This window comes from Dreissena polymorpha, chromosome 5, assembly GCF_020536995.1.
Source record: "Dreissena polymorpha isolate Duluth1 chromosome 5, UMN_Dpol_1.0, whole genome shotgun sequence".
In the NCBI taxonomy this organism is placed as follows: domain Eukaryota; kingdom Metazoa; phylum Mollusca; class Bivalvia; order Myida; family Dreissenidae; genus Dreissena; species Dreissena polymorpha.
In genome coordinates, this window is record NC_068359.1 from 87,643,372 (window position 1) to 87,661,498 (window position 18,127).

Consider the following 18,127-nt stretch of genomic DNA (forward strand, 5'->3'; position numbering starts at 1 on the left):
CTTCATTTTCCAAAAACTAAATATGTCATTATTTTTTCCATGTAATACTTCTCTAAAATCAACATTTTCCTTTCATTAAACTTAAATACACCAGTAGGAAACCTTTTCGATTAGGTTTTTTGTTCCAATAATGTATGATAGTGTGCAGCTTTTAAAGTTTATTTGAGAAGTTTTATATGTTATTTTCTTTATATCAAAATCAAATAAGATACCTTAAACTGTAAAGATGGTAGTGCCTCAGACTTTGTTTTATACTTCGTTTTTATTGATTGTGTAGTGACATTTTTGGAACCATTCCGTATAAGATTTGTTTCGTTATAGTTGATTTTCAATCTAGAACTTAATGCAAAGTTGTTTCAGAATAGTAAACCAAGATGTAGAAGACTGTGTGATTCACTATGTGCCCACAAACAGGACCGTCTTTGTCAAGGAGGGTCTCAGAACACGTTTTTGTGGAGAGCGATACCATCTTGGATAGCATTCTGATGCACAAGATAGTACTGTAGTACATTTACAAGAACACCAAACGCTCAAAAAACAATAGTATCAGGATCACGGTTCCCTATTTGAATAGGCTGTATGTTTCTGTGTTGTATGTACAAAATGTTTCTGTACCATAGTTTTTTTTCCAAAAATTCATGTTTCACGTGTTTTCTGTTCCATAGGTTGTTTCTTCCTAAGGCTGACTGTACCATGGGTTATCTTTTCCATACGTTTTATATACCATAGGTTTTCTGTTCGATAGGTGGTTTGTTCAATAGGTTGTCATTACGATAGGTTTTCTGTTCCATATGCTGTCAGTTCCATAGGTTGTCTGTTCCATAGGTTGTGTGTAACATGTGTGTCTTTCCTAGATTTCTCAATGTTTAAGCTTAATAATATTTAGTGTTGCTCCCTGTAGTAATTACAAATGGAATTGAAATGCATAGTCGGTATACAAAGAGCAATGGTGTTGAAATGCATAGTCTGTATACATTAGTGTTAGTGTTTAAATGAATTTTTTATATTTCTTATATTATTTGATTATTTGGCAAAAATTTATACATGATCTTATCAAATATATGTTGTTAAATACATGTAGTTATATGAATATTTAAACACTTGTGAATGTTTTTTTTATCATTTTGCCACTTTAGCTTAACCTGTTCCGAGAAATGTTTGTATATGTCGATATATTATTATAGATATATTTTTAAAACAAGATATTAAGGGAATTATTATACGTAAAAATATAATGATCCAATTTAATTGTTAGTGTTCATGAACCCGGTAACATATATATGAACAAGTAACGAATTAAGAATACATTATGTATCTAACTTGCAGATTGCAACACAACACACCGGTTTGTTTTCACATTTTCCAAAATCATGATGATAATAATAGAATTCTTTAGCAACACGTGTGTTCTGTTTTGAGGTTAATGCAGGATAAATCCCTGGGATTAGACAATCATTCTATCTTTATTAGAGGCATTGACTTGACCGTTTAAACAGTTATAACTGATGGCTTGTGTTGTCAACATCTCAAGATAAATAAACATTTACATTTCAATATAGTTCCACTTACAAAGTCATTGGATTCTTAATATGTATTTGTTCATAAAACCCTTCGTTGGTTCTAAAGTCATATTAAGAATAAGTATATATTTTTTAGTTCGGGTGTGTACGTTTATAGAATAAAACATATTATATGGTTATCTCTTGATTAAACCCCATATTGACAACAAGTCGTTTCATGTTTATTTACGTTTTTATTGAAGATATTATGAAAGCAACACTACTTTGAAACTAGTTTACAATTTGCTATAGAATAATATATTAAATTATATTACAAACACGTGAACTAAAATTGATGAAAATTGGTTCGTATATATATTTCAAAATTAAACAATAACCACGTTACAACAAACTGAGAAACCATGGATAGTAACAAACAAAACAGCATATTGTTCTATGCAAACTGATCTTTTGATGTGCATGAACATTATAAAGAATTTTAGTTTGTCCCATGTTAAAAAAAATATTGTTGAATTAAATATAGATTTCAAAATAAAATGCTGTACAAAATGGGCCATAATCATGCTTAAGGGCTGGTAACATTTTCAGGTCTTGGTTAGTGACTGTGAATAAATCCACTTCACACATATACATTTTTATTTTACCACCTGTAGTATACATATAAATATAGAGCTATTGCATGCACACATTTACCTTAATTTTTAAGTACAAACAGGACGAAATTCTTCTAAATTGCAGTTTATAGTTTTGGTCTTTGGTCAGTTAACTGGAATGAAGATTCCAAAGATATGTGGGAAGTTTCAATTGCATTACTTCAAAATCGAACACAGTCCTGATAAAAAGCAGGTAAAAGATATAGGCCCCGGGCAGCAAATGGTACTAAAACCCCGAAATGTGGCATAGGAGGACATAATTCTACTTATGTTCATAGTTATCGGCATTGGTTTGTGACCTCATATAATGGACCCAAACACATGTGCGAAAGTTTCAATTGAATACCTTAACTACAAACAGTGAACTGGAGACGTTTGCTTTAACCAGGGCATTACGAATTTACGATACCGCCCACGCAGAGGCTGATGATGATCCCGAATACTTGTGTGAAGTTTCTATTGAATATCCGTAGAAGTAACAGAGATATGTATTTGTTGTACGTAAACTTAATCCTGCATTTCATCTTGCAAACCTTAACCTAAATGTAACAAGGGGCGTAATCCTGCTAAAAGGATTGTGATAACAATGATCCTCAACACATATCTACTGTTCTACTGCAATATATGTAACGAATACAGAGATATTGCACGAAATCGTGGACCTGAACCGTCTAGGTAAAAATATGGTGATAATTCTACTTACTAGCAACCACAAGTTAAAAAAAATGGTAAATTGCAATTGAATATATGATGTAGTTGTCATTGTGAAAAAAAAACAGATCTGAAGATACGTCTGTTTTTGTATGTTAAATCTTATGTTGTTTTTTAAATTCAATTGATATTTTAGTGGATAAATTAAAACAATATAATATGTTGTTATGTTATGTTGTTTTAACTAATTATTGTTTGTTTATAATACAAATGTACATAGTCTTAGTAGTATCACAAATGTGATAAGGCAATTATAGACAATCAAGTCAGAACACAAGCGTGCTGTTTCTAAGACGTTTATTTTACAACTGGCAGATAACATGTGGCTAGTGCCGGGTAGCGGCCAGTGGGCATGCCCATGGAGATAAACATTAAACATGCAGACACGTGTTCGACATATATTACATATGTGACAACAGCGATTTGTGTCAAATTAGTGTTTCTTGACAGTTTTAATGTTAACCTTTATCACATATATTAGCAAACATTGATAAGAAGGTAAACACAGCATAGGTATTTTGCAATATTTTATTTAATATCTTTCTCATTGTGACCTTAGCGTGTAAGCGAGCAACATACCAAGCATGCACCGAAACCTATATTAAACCCTCTTTTTACCATAGTTGTTGCAACAGCCTGTCATCGTGATACTATGATCAATTGCAACAATTTATTTTGGTATCAAATCATCTACGGTGAAGCATTGGTCGGTATTTTGCATATTTACATTTTAAACATATAAGGAAGATGCAAACATATAAAACAATTTACTTTAACCTTGATCCTTCAGCGATAGCTGCTCGAAATAGATCGTATTGTTACGATTATCATTCGTGCCAATTTATTAAAAAAATCCAAATTTAGATTTCTTATAAACCTATACTATAATATGCGTAAATTCAAAGTGCCCTTGTGACACGACCTTTGAGCGAGCGACATGGTTGCTGTATTGATGGATATATCAAATCTTATTCGAGACTCGATATATGCAAATTTAGTCGAAATCCCACAATGCATGAAACAGTTGTGAGCTTGACACAAAATATCTCAAACAACATGCATTTACAAAAATACACGCAAATCCACATGCTTATGAGCAGGGTCACAGGCGTAAAACAAGGGTTGAAAAAGCGTATCGGTTCAAGCATGGATTTTAATTTATCAAACAAATAAATTGTCAACAGTCGATCAAAACATTCCATAAGCACGACTACCGACAATCATTGTGTTAAATGAGACAATGATCAAAGGATCGCGACAATCGATAACGCAAATGCACTGAGTCACTGTATATTGTCGTAAGTCGAGATGTACTTTCGTGTGTATCGATGAATATTGTGCACAATGGTATGCTTCTAAAAAGGGGCAAACTTGCAATTATCTGCGAGCTTAGATCTGGTAAGAGACCTCACATAATAACCCAGAAGACAGAGCGGGACTTAGAGTGAATATCAGTTGCTGTGACATATTATTCAATTTAACACAAACCCGTACTCAGATTTTTCTTAGTTCAACATGTCATTATTCTTTCACGCACCATGTATCATCAATTGTTCATTCACAAATGTATGGAAATCATTTCAAATCTATTTGAATGTGTGAAACCGGAAAGCAAGTTGATTTTATATTTGGAATGTATCATCATCTTGCGATCCTTTTAAGTGTTTTTAAATCATGCCTCTTGAGTTAACACTTATCGCGCCCAAGGGGACACATTTTAATATGAACATAATTTTTTTTCTCTACAAAGCATGAAACATGATTAAAATAACTTATTACAGCTTTATAATTTCTAGAATTCTTCTGTAAAATGGCACGGCGCATAAGTGTAGCATCGGGGTTGGTAACATCGGTAAGTATCACTATATTGCGTTATTTCAATTTATGCCGCCGTAGCCGAACGAGGTCACAAACCAGGACAAATATTGTTTTACCCTACGGGGTGCTCATTTGCTTAAAGTCGAGTTTCAGTTTCAAACATAATACTACATCTCTAATAATTTCTAAATAAACTGAAGCTTAATAGAACACAACTAGCTATTTGTGTACATGCATATTTATTGAAGAATTGATGACAACAACAATAATTTGAAACTAGCAAAAACTTGTACATAATAATTTTATGTTATATTTCACATATGTTTATTCAATTACATGAAAATCTGTTCATATGTTCAATATACATTACACAAATACCGCGTCAACACGTTTATATAAAAATACAATCCATTTACTTGTGGTTGTATTCATGATAAAAAACAAGACTATCACGTGCCAAAGTTTATATGACTCGGTTGCTGTGGATGATAGTTGTTGTCATCGGTTGCTAGGGTGAACCCTGGAAAACAAAAAATAAGAGTACTGTGAATTTTTAATATAACATGGCGTCATTGATCTTCCTATATATAAAGAAAAAATAAACTGTTGAATGACTCATTAACAATGCAAAGGGTGATTCGAACCGGAGCACAACACAATTAAAGTGAGATTTCATTTAAAAGACGGTAAAAATGATATTTTCAAAATAAACATAATCTTTTTAAATAGTATGTTATAAATGGTTGCTTTCAAGATTAGACTATAGACAACGCTCATTAGGAAAATGTTCTCTCCAGGTCAATTCTAGAATGAGCGGAACATTCAAGGCCGGTAGTAGTACATGCCGTATCGTTCTACGCAGTCGCATAATCAGAAAAAATTCCATCGAAATTGGCTCTTTGTAGTCACCAGTTTCAATCCCAGTTGAGTGGCGTATCGAAGAAAAACATTCATTTTTATTTCTTTATGTTATATTAATTTTACATGTATATAAGATACATATCTGTTTGTAGTGAGATAACATACATTTGTATTCATTAATTTATTCTGGAAGAAATACCGTCAATATGCGCCCCTAATTGCAAAGCTATTAACGAAATCAAAGAATTTAAGAAATGCTAGTAACTGATAATTCCGGCTTATGTTTACAAAATGGTGAGCAATTTAAAGGCTTACATCCGTTTCACATGCAGCGATAAAAAGAAAGTATTTTCGTACCTAGTGTAATCCAGTCTGGCTCCCTAACTCCAACAGACGCCACCGAAGTGACGTAACAGAGAGTGAATAGGAACGCTGCTGGTCCCCTGACCATGCCGCTCTGCCATCGCCCCGCCGAACATGGCGTTGCCGCCGCTACTCCCTTTTCGCCGTTGCACATGTTTAATTCTTAGGTATAATTCAGAAATATTATAAACAAGTTATTATAAATATATCAACAGCAAAACAACTGTTAGAAAATAGAAACTATAAAATTCCCTGTTATAAGAATAATTTCTTAATCGACAATCATCACATTTCGTGTTTCGGGGGCAGGGATTTAATACGAGCTTAACTCAGAGCTTGTCTATACGCTTCCTTAATCAATAGTTAAACAAATCCAAAGTACATATATCATATTACTCCAAATACACACTATTGAATAGACAGTTTTGCGAAAATGCGGTTGAATATTATAGCGTGATAAAATGCGAATGCACCATGCACCGTCTTTCCTTCCGATGGCAGCAACTTACGTATTGAACATTTTATTCTAGATACTTGTCGGAAGGTTCCTTTTTAGAATCTTAAGGATTGAAAAATCATTTAACTTTTGCGAGCTCAATTTCGCAGCCAACAGCTAAATATAATTCCTGCAAAACACACTAACCCATTTGAAAGCCTTTTCAACGTACAAATAACACACCTGACAAATAATACAAACCAGCAAACTAAGAAATAAAATCAGCAAAAACGAACTTACCGTCAGTTGCTTGCTGTGTAAATGCCTAGGAATAATGTGTACTGATCGCAACCCGTTTATATCGGGCTGAAAAAAATAATCTGGCGTTACGTAATGGGTTTCCCCTCCCCGGTTTCCAAAAAAACAGATATACTTAATATTACCATTTTCAGAAAATGGCAAAAAATCCCAGTGACTACGTGCGTAATTAAAATAAACGGCCACGATCAAACCGTGGTCCATATTGATCGGAGATTAGCGTTTTCAAAAAATTGGCACGTATTATGTGTGCGGGTATGTAGATAAAGTAAATATGTTAAAAGTTCGTTCATCACGGATTGAATGTTTTGCAGAATACCCTACCGATACGATTTATTGATAAAGTAAAAGTTATTCAGATCAAGTTCATACCAAAACAAAGCGTTGATAGTCCAGTCAATTTGTAAGTGTACCCACAACTAATTGCAACTGAAAATGATGTTACGATAATATTAAAGTTAAATATAATTTCTTCAACATATCAATAGTCAAGGAAAGTCTAGCCAGGGCAAACTACCGAAAAATGACTCATTATATGACAGATTTTCTATGGCTAAAAAAATACCACCGTAGAAGATAAAACGATCAGACGCACGGTATACAAGCGTCCGCGCGATATGATTTTATCGTCTGCTTTTAATGGAAGATCCTAGATTTAAGTCATTTTTTTATTTTGAGGTAAGTTAAGATGTCTTTGTTGAATATTATTATTTGCATCATCAAAATTAATGTCTTTGTCGTAACAAATGCGTCAGTCATAGAAGGTTGCCTACGTAATAGACTACGTACCACTTTGTAATGAGTTTTCGTGGATGATGCAGCAACTTATAGTTTTCTTAAAATATGCAATAAAGTCAGCAGCAAACACCCACTTAACACACATATACATTGGTAGACATCTAAGCAATGCTTGAAACACACAAACAAATATGAAAAATAAGAGTGAAGTAAATGTTGAGATTTTATTTTTTTCCAACTACGGAAGGCCATTGTACCATAATGTTTTTGTTTTACTTCTTTATCTCAATAACTACCTAAGATATTCAACTGAAAATTCACATATTTATTACAGATGTAAGATCAACAATCAACGATGTCACATGTGTGGTTTGGTGAAAGTTTTGATATTAGAATTTCAAAAAGGTGAATATATTTACCTATTTAAAGTGTTTTTATTACTGTTTCATATGCCATACTAAAATGCTACATGATTGTTAATTTATATAAACAAAAGAAAATATGTTTTCACACACACACAAACACACACACACACACACACACACACGCACGCACGCACGCACGCACGCACGCACGCACGCACGCACGCACGCACGCACGCACGCACGCACGCACGCACGCAAGCACGCGCGCGTGCGCACGCACGCACGCACACACACACACACACAATTATACCACTGCATCAGCCAAACCATGTGAAGGAAAATCAGTACAGCTTTGATCAAACTTTAGATTAATTTTCCCGTTTCTGTTTCTCCATTTTCTTAATATAAATCGTTTTTTTATCTATTACAGATGCTAATATGGTACTGCCAAAAATACACGGATCAGAACCAAACCTGCTGCAGATGCATCGGAAAGGTAATAGCCATTTATTTTACTCGCAACGCTATTATATAATCACAATTTACAGCTTGTAGTTGAAGGCAAATTGAAATACTACATTTTTTTTAAAGCACCACTGACAAACGAATTAATATATCAACCCCACAGTACAGTCACACTAATGATTGCAAAACAAAATTTACTACAGGATTCAATCTAGAACTGATAACAGTTGCAGTACAAAAATTACATTGCGTGAAAATCAACTATTGCTATTGCTGAAAAATAATTGTTTTATAAACATAATGTTCAACGAGTCATTGACCTGTATTCTAAAAAACACAATATATATATATATATATATATATATATATATATATATATATATATATATATATATATATATATGAAAATCTTAACCTTGCATTGCAGCAGACGGCTTAAAAAACATGGTGTCAAATGAAGAAATTGCTCATAATGAGCAAATGCTCCTTTTGTCACAATTGGAAATGTCACCAAAGACTGTTCTGCGTAATGGTTGAAACAGCATGTATTCATATATACCTTCAGCAATTCATGTCTGATATGTTGCCAATCACTTGCATGATCATGTAAAATTACTCCAGAAAGGGAGCTATCAAGCTATCCCTAAATAAAAAGCAAATAGAATCTGTATCATCTCCATCATTACGATCTAATACAGAACAATTTAACTTCAGTACAAATTGTCTATTTTGTGCTCAACGTACCAAATGTGTTGGAAAAAAACGAGGCTATAATGTATACCCTGTTAGAACAGTTGAATTTAAAACTAAAATAGAACAAACATGTATTAACAGAATGACAAATAGGGTTCAAATGTTAAAAGAAGATTATAAACTATACATGACTTACCGGCTGCTGATGCTATATACCATCAGTCATGCAGCGTACATTTTAGGACTGGTAAAGATATACCAAAGTCAGGAAATGAAAACACAAAGAAGTGTCGAAGACCAGTGAACATGGCACAGGAATTTGGTTTTCCAGGAAATAGCAGAGTTCCTGATTGAAAACGATGACGAACAAATAACACTAAAATACATTGTTTACAAAATTGTAGAACATTGTAGAGAACTATCCTATACAACGTATATGAAGAAGAGATTACTAGATCATGTTGGGTCCTCTATTGTCATAACGGAATTTAATGGAAAGCAGAATGTAATCACCCTTAGAAACACTGCATCATCAATTCTTCATTCATTTTACCAAAAGTATATAAGCGATTCCGATGCTTATAAAATTGAAATAGTAAAGACAGCACAAAACTATTGCTTACTGATATAAAGGATATAAAGCAACACCATTATCTTACCCTGACTCTGCTGATCTTATTTCAACATAGGAAATATTGCCTCTATTGGACGGGCCATTATACAAGCAGCAAGACCAAAGGTATTGATTCATCTTCTGCAGATTGGCTATGGAGTACAAATGCATCACCACTTTGCATCTTTTTTTATTGATATGTTGAAATAGCTATGATTTTGTAGTTCATAATCAGAGGTTCAACGGTTTGAGACTAGTGCAGAAGTTTCACAAGGCGTTGATTTGCCGTTTCTCAAAGATGGCCAATTTTACCAGTTCGTAGCAGACAATGTGGATCATAATTTACTAACACTAGATGGCCACAATACGTTTCAAGGCATGGGTATAATTGCTTGTTACATGCTCGAAACAAAAGTGTCAAAAACTGTTCCGAGAATTTCCGTTTCAGCAGATGATCTAGTTGCACTTGGTTTGATTCAAGTGCAATTTTACAATTGGGAAAATAGTTTTATGATACATGAAACACTCAAAGTATTACCTGACTTCAGATATGACCTGCTTTCGAAGTGATTATGGCCCTCGAAACAAAGCAAAAAAGAAACTGTTGTTCTTGGGGAAGATTCAGATCTTCTTGTTTTACATTGTTACCACGCTGATGTGTCTACAAACAATTTTATATCGGGCAGAAATCTCGAAAACGCGAAATTGGTAAAACAGTGTGATGTAACTCGTACAAAAAATATACTTAGCTTGAATGAATGTAGAATGCTTCCTATCATCCATGCACTTACTGGTTGTGATACAACATCTAAGATATCTGGGATTGGCAAAGCAGCAACATTAAAAAAAATAATTACCAATGCCGACAGTCAAGAACAATCAGAAGTTTTTCTAGACAACACAGTAATTCAAGAAGATGTATCTGCCGCTGGTGAACAATTGATTGTATTCTTATACGGTGGGGCATCACATGAACATATCAACAAAATCCGATATAGGAAATTAAGTCGGCAAAGTTATGAAAGTACAAAATATGTACCTGTTAACACTTTACCACCCACATGCTTCTCTGCACATTACCATAGTTTAAGGGTTTACCTTGAAGTTCAAGAATGGATTAGTCAGGATAATTATTTAAACCCACTTGAATGGGGTTGGAGGTCTGATAACGGATAACGGATTACAAATGCCAGTCCAAACAAACATGCTCCCTATATAAGACGATTTGTTGAAAATTATCAGATGCTGCTGTAACACCAATTGTGACTCAAAAAGTTGTAGACGTACGTGTAGACGCCATGGTCTTGACTGTTCATCGGGATGTGGTGAATGTCGGGGAATAAGCTGTACCAATGCACACACTGCGCAAGAAGAAGACTTGATGGAAGACAGTTTATAAGTTAGTTAAGAACATGTTCTCACCGAAGTTAACTTACTATTGAACACATTATGAGAAAAAATATTCATTATAATTATAAATGTTTTTCCACAAAATATTTAATTTAGCATTTCATTGTTTTGTTGTGTTGCCATGATATGCGTAATTAGATTAGATGTTACCCAATAATGCTTAAAGAAGAGGTTAAGCTAAAATTATAGATATGATATGAGCTCCACCTGGAGAAAAAATCATTCTATGTGCATGCAGATTTGAGACACATAGGTTATCGTTTTATTATACTAGAATGTAAACTATGGTATAATAGACGTGTTTTTATTTTTAGTGTTAACATTATAATACTTTAGTCACGCGCTATTTTTCGCTTATGAAAATACAACCTTCTTAGTTTAATCTTAATTCAGCATGCCGAAACAAATTCTGAAAAGTTTGAAATTCTTTTGCGTATTATATTTGACTTAACCGGACAGAGTAGATGCTTTGTAATTCAATGAGTATTGCATGGTAATGCTTTGGAAGGACGCCTGGCATACTTATAAAAACATGAAAAGTACACTAAACACTTAAAAACAAATATTTTGTATTAACTGTACATCACGCACCGCTTTTATATTGTCGCGGATGATGGATGAGAGTACTGCCGGGAAAAAACTGTGAAACGGTTCAGTTTTTCAGTTTAAATAACTCACAAGCGCAGCTCCCTCTACCACCCTCCGCAGTAGAAGGTCGTCGGATCCACGTCCGAAAACATCTTTGAACAACGGTATTCACCTCATAAGTGATTTGGACGAAATTTGATTAAATGCCAGTTTCCTCTATTTATTGGTATTGTACAAAGGTCAATGACGGTGTTTTGTTATTCTATCGGAAAAACTTGAGTCCCCGGAGGAAACAACACCTACCGGTTATGGTGAATGCGCGCATGCGCTGGGAGAGTGATTATTTAACCCTGGTCGCATTAGTGAGACGTGAGTAAACACACGACCGAAAAGTCAAATTGATATTTTAAATTATTCGTTATATTTATTATAACAAATAGTGTTTAGCAGATAGTTTCCTTTATTTATTGTATTCAATAAGTGTCGTGCAAGATAGTTTAAACGTATAGGCAAAGCTGGATCTAACACATATGAATCTTTATTAGGCTATCACACTACAAACGAACAGCATAAATCACTATGAAACATTGGCGTAAAATGTGTTACGATCAAAACTTTATTTATTAACGACACACGACAGTGCAACAATAAATAAATACATTTTTTTCTATAAATAGTTGTAAAAACAAATTATACACGTCTAATGTTCAGTTTTGTTATGCGTTATGATTGGTTATAATTGACATCTCGCCCGGACGATGATCGCTCCGCCCACTTAGTCACGTGACTTAGCGGTTAGAAAACCTAGACAAGCTTACACAAAAGTGGCTTTTTTGCCTATAGATTTCCAATAGATAACGGATGATTTTTATGGACTTTTTAACCCAATATAACACTAGTAAAAGGGGTTTGTGTCATATATTTATTATGCAAATGCAAACACAAATTAGTTTATAAAGAACATAAGCTATGTATAACGGATATTTCTGTACTTTAAACACTCTCCCAAACGTATGCGCGCTTTCCGAAATCTAACCTGTAACTACGTGTGATGGTGGCATTAGTAATACATTAACACCTCTACACTGGTATTTACCCATGTTATTTACGAAAATACTAACGAAACATTTTGTCGAAATGTATTTGACAGGAATAGCGCTTTATAACTGGAATTTCGCTTATGTTTTAATGCTTTCTGACACCGAGATTGAAATTCAATGTTTTTATTAACACGTATAAACTGAAATCAATGGACGAGAAAACAATGCATGTCTTGAACAGAAACATTTCTATCAGAGACTAATAAACAATATTGAAGATAGTTATCTATTTTTTTATCATTGGGTTCTTGAAGCATATTTTTACCACAAGGTTAGGAAAGGAAATTTAAAAAAGTTGTTATATGGACATGATATGTTCTGTTAGTTATTTAGGAAGTGTAAATGGAATTTGTTATACATTAAAATGATTAAATGTTATGTGCAATAAATAAATGGGTCAAAGACAGAAATGGCCGGATTTCGTTTATCAAAATTAAGTCCATGGGCTGCCTGTGAAAAGAAGAGATGTGTACATGCCATTATGAGAAATCCAAACTAAAAACCAAATATGAAATCATTCAGTTCAGTAGATGCAGAGAAAAGTGTAATGAAAAATTTCTCACTTTCCAACACAGAACAAACTGTAAATCGGCTCGTGTAACAGGAGGTAGATGTACGGTAACTGTTAAATGGGGATGCACAGTACAAGCACAGGTCATAATAAAACCCAAAACCAAATATAAAATCATTTCCTTCAACACAAGCAGATAAAAGTGTTACAAAATATATTCTTGACGGCCCGCCCGCTTGTTCAGCATTCACCATACTATAAGCCGATTTCAGTTGGTGAAAGTTAGCCAAAAATGAGTTTATTTTGAAATTCAAATAACTAGTTGGAGTGATTCAGAGGTGATAGTATCAGTTGAGATTTTAACCTGAATTACTAAGTAGTTTACCAATCAGAACTGTAAAAGAGTTGTGGAAGTTGGCTATTGTTGACATAATGATTGTAAATTTAATGTTTCAATATAATATTTCTTTCAATTTTGTTTGTACGCATAATAAGCAATTGGTTACATTTAAGCCTTATTTAGTTACACGTAAGCACTAGCATAGGTATCATTGATTTTTATCCTAAATAAATCAGTATTTGAAATCATGTATGGCAGGTAATTGTGCCAACTAACAATAGGTACAGTATGGCAGCACATGTTGATCGCCTTTTTTTCCATTTGAACAGGTATTTGAATTTAAATATATGTACATGCATGCAATTCAAAAATACTGTGAACTAAATTAACATAGAACAAATAACTGAAGGGATGGGACAGATTTTTTTTCCACAATAGAAGATATAGATATTGGTCACATAAATACTCATCTTTGCAATTGTTTTCTGCTTATGAAAATAAGTTTAAAAAAACAAATTTGTGACTTGTTAATTTATTAAATTTATTAATCTGTGTGTTGTATTTAGATTTAAGACAAGACAAACAAGATAGATCTTGAGCAAATTGTAACATAGAAATATAATTATAAGAGCTGTCCAAAGGGAGCAGACTGGACTTTAGTGAAAGGTTGATAGTATAGGCAATAAATCAGTGAAGTTGTAACTAAATGTATAATTTTTTTCAAAGATATTGCTTCAGCTTATAACAAACCAGAATTTTAAACCACAAATTAAGGCATTATCCTGTAAAAATGTGTAACAGTTTAGTTTTTTGCAGTTGGCCAGTGGCTTAAATAAGACCTGTGAGGCCTTGTGAGATATGGTTTTATCTCAAAAATATTCACCGAAACTTGCAAGTATAAAAAGAAACATGATTCATAACATTGCAAGATATTTTAATGCATTTCACACTGTTATTAATCATTTAAAAATTGAAGTTCATAATATCCAAATTATAATTTATTCATATTTCAAGTAACATAAACATTCTAATTGTGTTTTTATTTATTGCGGGATCCCGATTTTGCTGACGGGTATACAATTAATATGTAGTCCTTTTATAGCAAAAATAAGAATGGGACAAAAATCAGCTGGAAAGTTTCAAGGGTCAATGTTATATGTAAGACATAATAAGTCATTTGGAAGAACACATGTAGAAAGACATTCAAAGAAATAATCATGCATGCTACAATCAAGGTTTAGGCATGAAAAATATCAAAACAAACATGCATAGTAAACAGTACACATGTAACTATCATGAAAATACAAAACATATTTACGTATGAAAGCAAATAAACTACACATTACCTTTTCAGTTCACTAGGTGCAGTCTTAATACAAATATCAAGATACGATTTTGTGAGTGTATATGAGGAAAGAGGCAGTATTTGCATTGATAGACAATTTGGTAATGTCAATGTTTGACTAAATAAATTTCAGCTGATACAGTATTAAATTCTGAGCAACAAGTTTGTTTTCAGTCTATCAGTTTTAGTCATTGTGGTTTACAAATGTGCTAAAATGATTTTATGATGCTTCTAGCAATAATAACATAGTTGTAATTTTGTATAAACTAAAAAGTGAGAATTTGAGAGGACCATAATACTATTAATATACATGAGATTGTAACCAAAACTAAACTTTATTTTGATATAATGTAAATAAATTTCAATAATTGAAGTTTCAAAGCAAACACTTTTTGTAGTTGACAAGAAAAACACTAGATGAAACAATTTCAATGGATGAACTGAACAACAACTGTTGCACTGTAAAATGATTTTTGTATTTTTATTAAAGTATATTATGATTTATAGATACTGTACATACTAATGTAAGAATGAATACACTACTTAAGATACCGAAAACAAGAAACTGGCTATTATATTCAAAAGAGAATAGAAAGCCATGATATTTACATCTGAAGCTATGAGAATGTTATGCAAAAAAGATGCACAATCAGGTATGCCTGAAACAGCAATTGTGAAAAAAACATTTTGAACAAAAGCAACACATGAAAAAAAGGATCAGTTCATTTATGTAATAACATAAAATAGATAAAGAACACAAAAAGACTGATGTTATATGTTATCAAATTGTGCTATGGAACAAATTTGTCACCAAACAGTTGAACTTAAAATTATTTTACTGACATTGACAAGAAAACTAAACCCGATTTCTCAATCAGTTAATATACCAAAACAAGATCTTATAGTCTAATGAAATCTTTGCCACTTGAATGCATAAATGAATGTGTTGGTATACTATACAAGATAACAAAATAATGATGCATTATCAATTTTTTTCAAAGGCATTTTAAGTTTGAAACATTAGTACATGTATGTATTATGTACGTTCAATTTCAACAGACACTTGTAAAGGTATTCTCAATAAAAAGAAAGAAAACACAATATCACTATTTACACCAAAGGAATATGTAAGCACACAATTAGGGTGAGGCGACATGGGAGGCAACTTTAAATGTCTTTACTGATTCCTTATTCCTGGTATTCAGTTAGTTTGAGTACTGGACTGAATTCTACTCAACAAGATGTGGCTTATAAATGATCAAGCTTTTAAGCATGTATATGTCTTGAGTGATCAAATTTTCAGTTTTCGCTCTGAATCTTCACTTCTTTTACTATATCATTTCCTTTGAAATGGGTAACAGTAACTTTGTTGGCAAGTGCTGGTGCATCCTCTATCGCAGAAAAATTACTTTCTGATAAATCGTTATTGTTAATGAGTACCTTTAAAAGCATCTCCGAAGGCTACAAACTTACCGAGACGACCTTCCTCACTGCACAACTGAACATTCAGCATTCTTGAGGTAACTAATCTAGCTTTCTTTTGCTTACTCTTCCAATTTGAGCATTTGAGCAACTGTGGTAGATCTTCAACATTTCAATTGGTTTATACAATGCAAACATTTGCATGAAATAGTGATTCGGCAGGTTTGTATGGTTCCCGTAACTTCACAAATGGGTACGTTATGCACTTCTTGTGAACATTCTTCTCGTAGGTCTGTTATGGGGGAAAAATTGTATCATATGCTGTTCCAAGTTGCATTTGTCGTCTGCTGGGTCCATATTTCAACTTCATCTGCGAAATCAAGAACTTTCACATTTAACAGTATCCAGATTAAGTTTGCAAATCCAGATTATTTGCAAACTTATTTTTTTTATTTATTGAACAATTGTTATGAAATTTTGCATATTTGTAGGGGGCATTGAGTACATACATATAATTGAAAAAAATGATTAAAATGTTTTTGGAAAGTAGAGTTATTTGATGATAAAGTTGCCATCCCCCGTTGGATCCCAACGGGGTTTTGGCTCCCCCGTTAAGAATTGCAATTCTCCAATGGGTGTTTTTTCCAGACGGGAGAATTTTACCTATATTTTACAAAAAATGTAATTTAAATATTATGCTTTGTTTTCTGTTTCAATGTTTACAAATACACATGTTTAAGTTATAATTGTAAGAAATATGTACTTTAATAAGAAAATAAAGTGTTTGTAGATTTTCTTCTCCCGTGGGGTTTTGACGGGGGATCCCGTCGATCTCCCATATCCATTAAATTCCAACGGGGTTTTCACGGGGGACCCCGTCAATCCCCCATTTAAATTAAACCCCAATGGGAGATTGACGGGGGATCCCCGTTCAACTCCAATTTATAAAGAACTCCAATGGGAGTTTGACCAGAGAAGGGAGGGGGGATCTGACTTCAATAAACAGTTTATACCCATTGCAATATATTCCATTGTATAAAGAGTAAAAAACACCAAACTTTATTAAATAATTGATGCTTTCTTATTAAGGTGTCAAAATCAATTTATAATTTTTTAATTTTCTTAACTCGGTACGTTACGGTGAATAAAATGTCTTTTTGAAAGAGATTAGAACCACATATTGCTATTTCTGAAAAGATGAATTTAAAACGTTCCATAATTTTGAAAGACTGTATAAATAATATAGTGACTTATCTCAAAAATATATTACATTTACCTTTTGATAATCCAAACGTTGCTTTTATCCATTTCTGTGATGATAAATACAATCCAGAAAGACAATAACATTGGAAACATACTTATTGTCATTCGGAATTGTATTATTGTGTTGTTTATTCCCCTTTAACAGTTTTTGAAGTTTTTTGCTCGAAATTTTGAGTCCGTCTATAATGCGTATATGACTCATTTTCGCGAATATGAACGAAACGAACGAATATGATCGAATATTTGCAATATTGATGCTTTTTCTGCAATGTTTTTATCAACAAATACAGTTTAATTTAAAATACAATAAAGACTGTTAACATAAATAGAGCAATTCTCTAGCCATTATCATGTTTGGAACTCTAAAGTCATGATCGCGAATATGAACATTGTTTTTAGGCTATACAATAACCACGACGACTCCACAATACAAGGTTTACAGTCAACTCGTACCTAAGTCAACTCGCACGGTAGTCAACTCGCACGTTGTTTGGTCAACTCGCACGGAAGTCAACTCGTACCTAAAAGTCAACTCGCACGGTAGTGAAACTATTGATGTGTTGATGGGTTCTGAATGAGTTATTTATGCATAAA

At 33.1% G+C, this 18,127-nt stretch overlaps 1 protein-coding gene and 1 pseudogene across 1 annotated transcript in view; one reads left to right on the forward strand and one right to left on the reverse strand.

Annotated features, from left to right (window-relative positions):
* Positions 1-18,127, forward strand: part of LOC127831432 (carnosine synthase 1-like) — a 228,265-nt pseudogene that overhangs the window by 100,975 nt on the left and 109,163 nt on the right.
* LOC127831434 (receptor-type guanylate cyclase daf-11-like) overlaps positions 5,152-18,127 on the reverse strand; it is an 82,367-nt gene continuing 69,391 nt past the window's right edge. Inside the window, exon 10 of the mRNA XM_052356417.1 lies at positions 5,152-5,222. Coding sequence (XP_052212377.1) covers positions 5,152-5,222 — 71 coding nt within the window. The remainder of the gene's footprint in view (positions 5,223-18,127) is intronic.